We start from the raw sequence: 10,756 nt of genomic DNA, 5'->3' as shown, positions 1-10,756 counted from the left end.
CGGCATGCGGGGAGTTGGTGGTTAGATTTGTGGAAGATCTCTCCCCACGTTGCACGGTTCCTAGAAAATTGAGCCATCCAAACTCTACGTCTGTGCGACCAGGAGGAATGAATGTGGAAGGGGCACCACCCAGCGATCTCCCGTCCCTTTCTCTCCCATTCAAGTAGCAAAGAGTTGATGGATTTGACTAGATTAAGAGGGCAGGGCAGCCACGGATCGCTTTTGGCTAATGTTGTGAATCTTGCAGCGTTGAATATGTCAGACTTTGGGGCAGCGAGGAGGGGGGGCGACGAGAGTCCAAATTCGGGGCACGAACCCGGCGTCGAAGAAGTGAAGGTAGAAAAGGGGTGGAGCCTGTTGGCACAAGTGATGGGAGGAGCCAGGGAGGGCTGTGGGTGGGGCTAGAAGAGAGCTAAGAAAGACTCCGCTGAGGGGTGGAGCCAGAGCAAATATGGGTGGAGCTAAAGGGCCCAGAGAAAAATCAATCTAGCAACCGGTGGGTGGAGTCAATGCAAAACAGAGGCAGATTAAGGGGTGGGGCTAGAAGCCGGCCGGAAGCCGATAGAATCTGAAGTTAACTGGCATTTCCAACTCCCAATGACGACCTTGTTTTGCCAAGCGGGTAGGAAAAAAGAGACAAAATCTGAATCCTAGGTTTTCTTCCTCCTTCATTCAACCCGTCTATGTGCCCTCTGGGTGCCCCTCGGCTTGTTTCTGGAGCTCAACTGTGCCCTTAGAAGAGCCGCCATGAGCTCCTGGCCAAATTTTTTCCTCCGATGGCTGGGAAAGGGACAGAAGAAAGGCAAGACTCGGAGCAAGAAGAAACAACGAGTTGCGCGGGTTCAAGAGGACACTTTTGGCCGGGCTACGGTCCGTAGTTTGGGGGGCTTCGCCCTGGGGATGACCCTCTCTGCAGCCTATGGGGCCTTGGTTATTTTTGGCCAAGGCTACAGTATCTGGTACTGCCTGCTCTCCACCATCACCCTGGCCATCGTCCTCGGCCTCGGCATGGCGTTTTCTTTCAAAGTCCGAGTAACCGTCCTTCTCATGCTTCCTCAATTTTTTTCGAGTAAGTGCCCCCAACACCACCTCCGGAAAAGAAATACGGGCAGTCCTCGAATTACGACCAGAATTGAGCCCCAAATTCCCGCTGCTAAGTGAGACCGTTCAATTTTTGTCCCGTTGTTGGCCGATCTTTCTCACCAGATCGTTGTTAAAGTAGAATCTCTGCATTGTTCAGTTACTCACACGGTTGTTAAGCGTGTTAAAATGGTCGCAAAAAGCAGATCACGTGACCCCAGGACACCGCAACCGTCAATCTAGACAAGTCATTGGCCGCGTGATTGAATTTCGATCACGTAACCATGGGGAATGCTGCAATCTTTGCGTGGGGGAAAAAAAAAGATTGCAAATCACTTTTTTTTTCCAGTGCCGGGGTGACTTTGAGCGGTCACTAAACGAAGTGCTGTAAGTCGAGGACGACCTGTAATGAAAAAGAAAAAGAAAATGGAAGGCTTCTTCACTGAAGGAGCAAGGCCCGAATGCTAACTTCCCAATCTGAGGAGAATCCGGTGTTAGGATTCTCTGAATTGAGTCTTCCCAAAATTGCCAGCGAGAAAGCAAGAATATTTGGATGATATATTGGGGTAGAAAGATAATCGGAGGTGTAATTGCAGTCTGAAAGTTTGTCGAACCCCAGAATAAGACACTTTGGGGGGGCTGATTTATAGGAGGCAGTGTTCCCCACCCACTTGGGGTGCCCATTTCAGGGGGCTTCAAATGGTTTTAAGGTTGTGCGGGGGGCGGGGGGGGCAAATGTGAATCCAGAAATAGATTCAAAACTCTGCAACGTTTTGCTTATTTCTCTCCTCCGACAGAAGAGGGGAAGATGGTACTGATACTCCTGGCGTTCGGAATGGCTATGGAAGGACCCTTTGCTAACATCGTCCGGAATTTCTACCGGAGCGCCGACACCGTCTCGTGCGGGGCCGAGCTGGCTCTCAACCAGACGGCGGAAATGCTGCAGCGAGCTCGCGAACCTCTGATCAGTGAGAGGGCCTGCCCAGCTGAACGAATACAAGACAGAATGCAGAATAGAATGTGGAATGTAGAATACAATATAGAACAGTCATGGCTAACCTTTTTCTCTGCCTGCGCCAAAAGCATGCGCGCCGGCACCCCTATTGCAATGTGGGGGCTCCCCACATGCGCACACGATTCCCCATGCGACCGATGACCCCTCCCCCCCGTGCATTCACACGAGGGGTGGGATTGAAAAAGTTTAGCAACCTGCACCATGATGGGAGGGGGGGTGTTTTCAACCTTCACAGGCTCCTCGAGCCTCTGGGAGGGCGAAAACGGCTTCTCCCATGCTCCAGAGGCCAGAAACGGGCCCATTCTCAGACTTCCGGTACTTCCGGTAGGCCCGTTTTTTTTGCCCTCCCCAGGCTCCGGAGGCTTTTCTTGAGCCTCCGGGAAAACGAAAACGGCTTCCTCTGAGCTCCAGAGGCCAGAAACGGGCCCGTTTTCGGACTTCCAGTAATTTTGGAACAAATAAAGAATAAAGAGTATAGAATATAAAATGGAATATAGAATGTAGAATTCCATTCCATTCCATTCGAGAATTGCTGGGAGCTATAAACTCTACTACAGAAAACGTAGCACATACGATGCGCAGATTTGCAGAAAAATCCTCTTTTATTTATTTCCCAGGAATAATCGGGAGTTTGCCCAGTGAGGTGTCCCAAGAAGGCATGTTCAGCTCCTATTCTATTCCCCTCTCCCCACTTCTGCCTAGATGCCTTAAACAAAATCAAGGATATTGCCAGAAAAGCCAAAGTGGTTGGAGACCGTGTCCGAAAACTTTTCCGGTCTGTCATGGATGCGGTGCGGCATGTCGGTGAGTGAGGGAAGATTTTTGCAAGTTAAAAATTGAAAGAAAAGGGGGATTTCCAAAAGCTGCGATTCTTTTCACTGCTTCTTTGAGACCACAATCCCCATCTTCCCCAGCCAGCATGGCTCATTCCTGCAATGTCTGATGGGGAAACATTGCTTCCCATCATCTAATCACCCAAGGGATCCCCAAAACGTGATGAAAAGAGGTGAAGAGGAGCAGCGAGCACTCACTCCACACCCTGTCGCTGCAAGTCACCAACCGGAAGTCCCTAATCACATTCCTAATTTTATCGGACAAATGTGCTGAGATGACACTTTAATACGTGGCATTACCGGTTATGACCACCAGTGGCGCTGTTTGATTTTTGAGGAGTGAAACTCGATTTACATGGATCTTTATGAGATAGGTGGTCCTCGACTTACAACAGTTCGTTGTTCTGTCCCAGCTACGGGCCCCGAAGAACACAGCACACACAAAGTCTGTACAAACCTTAGTTTACTAAATTAAATCAGTCTTTTTCAAACAAAGGCTGTTAATTCACTTTCTTAACAGCCTACAAGAATCCAAAGAATAAGTAACCGTAATCTTACTATGGTTGGTAGAAAGCCCAGAAGCAATTTGCAGGAAACTGATAAGAGAACTAAGATCAAGACGCGAAGGAGAGTGAACGAAGTTGTTCCCTGCAAATTGCTTCAGTCGGTGTTCCTCCTTAAATAGGCGAAGGGAGTGGCCAATTAGCCCCAAGCTTTACTCTCGAGGAGACCTCCTCCTGAGGAGCCACTCCTGCCTTTTGGCAGCTCTGCGCGCCCGTGCGTCGAGAAGAGGCTCCTCCTCTTCTTCCTCTTCACTTATGGGAGCTTCTGGAGGTTCTGAAGGCCCTGGCTGAATCCCCGCCTCTGGCATCACATCTTCTCCAGCCTCCTCACTGTCCGACTCGAGCGCCAGCTGCACAGGCTGCTGGCGCAGCACCACACCAGCCTCCTCGCTGTCGGAATTGGCTACTAGCTGCACAGGCCACTGACGGGCCACAACATCAAAAGAAAACTAGACAATGGTTAAATTAGGTGGAGGAATATGGAAACAAATGGGAAGATTTCACATACATTCGGGGGCTCAATTGTGGTCGTACGTCGAGGACAGGCCGTACGCGCCGCTTCTTTTGTCTTGCAGCTCACTGTATGCGCAACGTTTGGTACTTCCTTCTCCACATGGGTGACGTTTGCAACGAGGAGATGGGCCGGCCCTATCAGAAATGTGTCCGCATCTTTGACAGCGCCAAGGACCGGTGTGAACGCGCCATCCCTTTCCTTTCCTTTCTCTGCCACATCGTCCTTCTCTTCAAGTACCTCTGCGGATTGGCTAACAGTGAGCTCGCGGAGTCAGCGGTGGGATTCAAATAATGTTAACAACCGGTCCTCTGCCCTCATGACCGGCTGGGTGGGCGTGGCCATGGTGGGCGTGGCCAGGGGTGTGTGACAGGCAGCACTCGGCCTCCTGCACCAGGAGCAAAAATGGGCCGCGGAGCACGCGCCTCCCTCCTGCTCCTCGTTTTGGGCCTAGTAAGCCACCCTGGGAGCAAAAACGGGCTGCGGGGAGGGGGAGGAGAGGAGGGCAGCTGTGGGGTCCTTGGTGCTCTCTGAACTTGGCTGTTTTCTTGCAGACGTTTCACGACCAACCTAGGTAACATCTTCAGTGCTCGGTAATGGAACATCTGCAAGAAAACAGCCGAGTTCAGGGAATTTTGGCTGTTCTTGGGTGATCGGCCTTCACTGCACCATGCCAACCACGCTCTCCTCGGGTTTTTCTCATTCCTTCCACAGTCCTTCTGGTGTTCTGCATCATACCGGAGTACATCGTGCCGTTTCTGCGTCGCAGAGTGGCAGAACGTAAGGCCAGAGCGGCGTCGGCGTCCTCCTCCTCCTTTCCATTTCAATATTCCGCCTCTCGCAACGGCCAACCAAACACTTCCAAAAGAGGATTGGCTCTGCCCCTTTCTATGTGTCCCAAACCCTCTTGAGGCCCCACCTACCTTTCTTACAGGCCCCACCCACCGGGTGTTCCTACCTGGGAGGGCAGGTGGTCCTGGAAAGGAAGGGAAAGGGGAAAAAAGGATTCCTCAGCCTTTCTGATATTTTCCTGTCTCTCTCTCTCTCTCTCTCTCACCCGTTCCAAGCCGTCGTGGCCATGCTGAATCGCGTGCGGGCCGAGTTCGAATTCAACATCACCACCATCCACCAGTACGAGGTGAGCATCAATGCCAGCAAGAAGCTCTCGGAGGTGGCCTTCGACATCATGGAGGAAGTGTCCGAGCGTCTGCAACCGGTGCGGGAAGCGGTGGGACTTTTCGGCTACATGTCCACTCTAGTCATGCTCTACATGTACCTCGGGTGAGCCAAGGAGGGGCAGAATAACAAGGGTTGGAAGGGATCCCGAAGGTCTTCTAGTTCAACCCCCACCCCCAGACTCAAGCAGGAAACCCTATCCCATTCTGGACAAATGGCTGCCCAGTCTCTTCTTGAAAACCTCCAGTGATGGAGCACCCACAACTTCTGGTGGCAAGGTGTTCCACTGGTTAATTGTTCTCACTGTCAGGGATTTTGTTCTTAGTTCTAGGTTGCTTCTCTCCAGGGGTGAAATCCAGCAGGTTCTGACAGGTTCTGGAAACTGGTAGCGGAAATTTTGAGTAGTTCGGAGAACCGGTAGCGGAAATTTTGAGTAGTTCAGAGAACTGGTAGCAGAAATTTTGAGTAGTTTGGAGAACCGGTAGCGGAAATTTTGAGTAGTTCAGAGAACCGGTAACGGAAATTTTGAGTAGTTCGGAGAACCGGTAGCGGAAATTTTGAGTAGTTCGGAGAACCGGTAGCGGAAATTTTGAGTAGTTTGGAGAACCGGTAGCGGAAATTTTGAGTAGTTCGGAGAACCGGTAGCGGAAATTTTAAGTAGTTCGGAGAACCGGCAAATGCCACCTTTGACTGGCCCCAGAGTGGGGAGGGAATGGGGATTTTGCAGTGTCCTTCCCCTGCCATGCCCACCAAGCCACGCCCACCAAGTCACCAAGCCACGCCCACAGAACCGGTAGTAAAATAATTTGGATTTCACCACTGCTTCTCTCCTTGGTTAGTTTCCATCCGTTGCTTCTTGTCCTGCCTTCAGCTGCTTTGGAGAATAAGTCGACCCCCTCTTCTTTGGGGCAGCCCCCGAAATATTGGAACACTGTCATCACATCAGCCCCTGGTCCTTTTTTTCCCATTAAACTAGACATACCCTGTTCCAGAAATTCATATGTTTTAGCTTCCAGTCCTTTACAGGATGTGAGGAGGGGGTCCTTCTGGGGATGATGGACCCCCAGAGATGAAGGACGGGGAAATTTGATCTTGTTGTTGTGGGTCTTCTTTCCCCCACGAGGCCTTCTTCACTTCTTCAGGGCTCTCCTGTACCGAAAACATTATCTACATGAGGACAGTTTCGACAATATTTATATCACCAAATCCTTTCTCGAAATGGACACCATTCGGAGGAAAAACAAGCGTCCGTCCGTGCTGCCCTTATCGCCGAAGGAAAGCACCAAATACATCCGTCCAAGTATGTGTGGTGTGGTGTGCGATTGTGTCTCAGGGGTGTGGATGTCACAAACTCCAGAAAGTCCTCGGCTTATTGATAGCAAGGATGATTTTATTACGCCTTGTTGCACAGCCTCCCTGGTGTTACCGCGCAAGGAGCAGATCGCCTACGCACTGGCCCTGGCTCGTATCTGCCGCCAATTTATCTTGGTGATTTTGCTCATCGTGGCGGACTTCTCCGTCTACTGGCTGTTCGACTTGGTGCGCTACCATCTGGTGGGCGAGATCACCGCGAGAGGTAAGATGGAGGAGCTGGAGGGAGGAAGGAAGGGCGTTTCATGTACTGGATTTCATCAGGGTGCGCGCTTCTGCAGCTCGGGGGCCCGGTGGCTTTCTCCCTGATCGGCCTACCTCGTAGGGTCATTGCAGGGAAGGAAAAGAGGGAGGGGGAGAGGAAAGAAAAGGAAAGGGAGAAGGAAATGGGAAAGAAAGAAAGGAACGAAGGAAAGAAAAGGAGAGGGAGGGGGAGAAAGGAAAGGGTGGAAGGAAGAGGCAAGCAAAGTGAAGTGAAAGTGAAAGTAAGTGGGGAAGAGAGGGAGAAAGGGTTAAAGAGGAAGGGAAGAGAGATGGAGGAAAGGGGAAAGGAAAGGGGGGAGGAGAGGAAAGTGAAAGCAAGAGAGGAGGAGCGAGGGAGGAAAGATTAGGGGAGGAGGGGAGAGAGAAAGGGAAGAAGGAAAGGAAAGGGAGAGAGGAGAAAGTGAAAGTGAAACTAAGAAGGGAAGAATGGAGAGAGGAGGAGAAAGAGGAAGGAAGGAACAAGGAAAGGAAAAGAAAGGAAAGGAAAGGAGAAAGGGAAGGGAAGGGAAGGGAAAGGAAGGGAAGGAAAAGTGGATCCAAGAAAAGAAATCCTTCAAACTCTCCATACTCTATGATCCCCAAAACAAAGAAAGAGAGGTCACCCTAGTGGACATATGTCCTTCTCCTTCTCTGCAGCTCCAGTGCTGACCACGATCAGCGTGAACGGCTCTGGCTACACCAGTGAACTGTACCGCGACTTGGTCTCCTCCTTCGATGTGCTTCAGGAGGGGAATATCAGCGTGGTGTCCCCAAAATGCCGTCTGCTCCCATCGGAGCCCGACTACAACGGTTACCTCGTGATCGGTAGCTGGACTTCAGGCATTGCTTCCATTCCCGCTCACCAAGGAAGAGACCCTGCCAGTTTCACTGAATTTTCTTCCCCGGTCTTCAGTGAAACTGACCGGATACTCTGCCTGCACGTCCGTTTTCCCCAAAAAATGAGTTGGCGGGAGAATTTTAAAAAAGATAAAAAGCAGTAAATGGGGATAGAAAGAAGTAGACAGTTATGGGTTTAAAAGAGAGAGACGTTGGGGGTTACAGGTAGTCCTCGACTTCCGACAGTTCGTTTAGTGACTGTTCAAAGTTACAACGGCATGGAATAAAAAGGTGATTTCTGACCGTTTTTCACACTTAACGACCGTTGCAGCATCCCCATGGTCACAAAACTCAGATGCTTGACAACCGGTTCATCTTTACAACGGTTGTAGGGTCCTCGAGTCACATGATTCCCTTTTGCGGCCTACCGATGAGCTACGTCAACGGGGGAAGACAAATTCATTTTACGACCATGGGGGCTGACTTAACCACTATGATTCGCTGAACAACGGCGGCAAGGAAGGTCGTAAAAGGGAGGCAAAACTTAGCGAACCAATTTCTTGCTTGGCATCTGAAATGTTGGGCTCCCTTGCGGTCGTAAGTCGAGGATCCCCTGCAGACATGGATGGATTTAAAAGCTTTGGGGATTATATGAACAGCAGAGCTGGTAGCACAAAGAGGTTGAATGCAAATTATTTCTTATCTGCACAAGGCAGCCGTTAAAAAGCAGAAAACTCTTAATTCCGTCACGGCGTTTGAATTCGAGGAAGAAAAAAAATCTGCCTTTGGAGAGCGATAAAAGTACTTTAAATGACAAATGGGCCGTTTTTCAAGCACTCCAGCGACACAATTTCGCTGCGTTTAAAACTCCCTCGGCGGCCACTTGAACGGAAGCGGTGAGACGAGCATAAGACGCAGTGGCCAGGCATCGAAAGAGACACCGTAATCCATCATCCTCAGCGGGATGTGTGTGTGTGTGTATCCATCATGCCCGCTGGCACGTTCTTGGGGGAGCCAAGAAGAATCAGGCGAGGGAGGCAGGGGTAGGCTTCGAAAATTTTAGCAAGGGGTTCTCTGCCCAGTTGCTGGGTGGGCGTGGCCATGGTGGGCGTGGCCTAGTTGGTCTCCTGCACCACAGTGGTGGGGCATTTTTTCCCTCCCCAGGCTCCAGAGGCTTTCCTTGAGTCTCCGGGAGGGCGAGAACAGCCTCCCCAGGCTCCAGAGGCCCTCTGGAGGCCGGAAACGGGCTTCCGGTAGGCCCGAGCCTCTGTGCGTGCCCTGCACTTACATGCATCCAAAATGGGCCGGATGGGGACTCCTCGGAGGGGTGGGTGGGGCCAGCCAGGAGTGGGATTTAGGGGTTCTCTGAACTGATTCTGAACTGCACAGAATCTTAGCTAGAGGTTCGCCCGAACCCTTGCGAACCCCCCAGCAGCCCACCCCTGGAAGGAGGGTGTGACACCTGCAAAATAGTTTGGAAAGGGAGTCTTTGATTTACAACCGTGTTTGGGACCTGATTTTTCCCGTCGTCAAGCAAGGCGGCCATTCAGCGAGCGGCCCCGATTTCACGAACCTTTTTTTTTTTTGACACGGTTGTTCAGTGAATCAGGCCGTCATTAAAAGGAACCCGTTGACTTTGCTTGCGGGAAGCCGGCTGGCAGGGTCTCAAATGGGGATTGTGTGACCCTGGGATGCTGCAGTCATGGTAAATACATGTCGGTTGTCGGAATTTTGATCACGTGATGGTGGGATGGTCGTAAGAGCGAGGAAAAATCCACAGGGTTTACTTCCGTCCTTAAATGTTCGACCAAACTATTTAGGATAGTTTTCCTAACTTTTAGCCAAACTTCCTATCTCCTTCCCTCTCTTGCTTCCAAACCCAAGCCTGTTTCCCCGGCCATAATGTCAACCACAGAATTGTCAAGTTGGAAGGGCCCTTAGAGGTCATCTATTTCAACCCCCACTGCTGGAGGCAGAAAGGGTGTGTTCACCTGTCTTTTTCATGCTTCTTCCCCAGGTCTCATGTACGGGATCTGTTTATTCAGTGCCATCTTCGGCACCTACATACAACGTATGCGGCGAGTTCTTTGCGCGTGGTATTATCCGTCACGGGAACGGGTGAGTGTCCCCCCCCCCATTTTTCCTTTCTCCTGTGGCCTACCTCGCAATCAGGAAGGTGTTTTTGTGTGTGCGTGCGAGCTAAAGAAATAGGAAAACTTTAATTTATTTTATTTTATTTATTTTTTATTTTATTTTGAATTTGTATACCGCCCTTCTCCCTGAGGACTCAGGGCGGTGAACAGCCAAGTAAAAACATCAAGTACAAATATTAAAATACAGTTAAAATATACATATATAAATTTGGCCCCAATTAATTAAAAACAATAAACAAAACACTTAAAAACACTTAAAAAATTAGGCCAGCCCGGCTTGCTGAAAAAGGAAGGTTTTAAGGGCACGGCGGAAGGCACCGAGGTCTTGGATTCTCCTTATCTCTGGAGGCAATTGATTCCAGAGGGTAGGTGCCCCCACAGAGAAGGCCCTCCCCCTGGGGGTCACCAGCCTGCACTGTTTGGCTGATGGCACCCCGAGGAGGCCCTCTCTGTGGGAGCGCACAGGTCGATGGGAGATTGTCGGTGGCAGCAGGCGGTCTCGAAGATAGCTAGGCCCTATGCCATGGAGCGCTTTAAAGGTGATAACCAACACCTTGAAGCGCACCCGGAAGACCACCGGGAGCCAGTGCAGCTCGCGCAGGAGCGGTGTTACATGGGAGCGCCAGGCTGCTCCCGTCACTACCCGCGCTGCTGCATTCTGGACCAGTTGGAGCCTCCGGGTGCTCCTCAAGGGGAGCCCCATGTAGAGAGCGTTGCAGTAGTCAAGGCGAGAGGTGACGAGGGCATGAGTGACTGTGCACAGGGAATCCCGATCAAGAAAGGGCCGCAACTGGCGGATCAGGCGAACCTGACAAAAGGTCCCCCTGGTTACAGCCGTCAGATGTTCCTCCAAGGACAGCTGCCTATCCAGGAGGACTCCCAGATTGCGAGCCCTCTCTGTGGGGGGCCAACGACTCGCCCCCAATAGTCAGTGATGGAGTCAACTGACTATATCGGGATGCCGGGAGCCACAG

The 10,756-nt window shown here is 51.1% G+C and overlaps 1 protein-coding gene across 1 annotated transcript in view; it reads left to right on the top strand.

Annotated features, from left to right (window-relative positions):
* Positions 1 to 747: 747 nt before the first annotated feature.
* DCST2 (DC-STAMP domain containing 2) overlaps positions 748 to 10,756 on the top strand; it is a 15,045-nt gene continuing 5,036 nt past the window's right edge. Inside the window, 10 exon segments of the mRNA XM_070951086.1 lie at positions 748 to 1,069; positions 1,878 to 2,048; positions 2,798 to 2,899; positions 4,067 to 4,261; positions 4,717 to 4,782; positions 5,070 to 5,283; positions 6,321 to 6,478; positions 6,590 to 6,754; positions 7,450 to 7,617; positions 9,647 to 9,747. Coding sequence (XP_070807187.1) covers positions 748 to 1,069; positions 1,878 to 2,048; positions 2,798 to 2,899; positions 4,067 to 4,261; positions 4,717 to 4,782; positions 5,070 to 5,283; positions 6,321 to 6,478; positions 6,590 to 6,754; positions 7,450 to 7,617; positions 9,647 to 9,747 — 1,662 coding nt within the window.

Source organism: Pituophis catenifer, unplaced genomic scaffold (assembly GCF_029215685.1).
Source record: "Pituophis catenifer annectens isolate HBS135680 unplaced genomic scaffold, rPitCat1.0.hap2 SCAF_10, whole genome shotgun sequence".
NCBI classification, from domain to species: Eukaryota; Metazoa; Chordata; class Lepidosauria; order Squamata; family Colubridae; genus Pituophis; species Pituophis catenifer.
The sequence above is the reverse complement of the archived record's forward strand: the minus strand, read 5'-3'. Positions and strand labels throughout refer to the sequence as shown.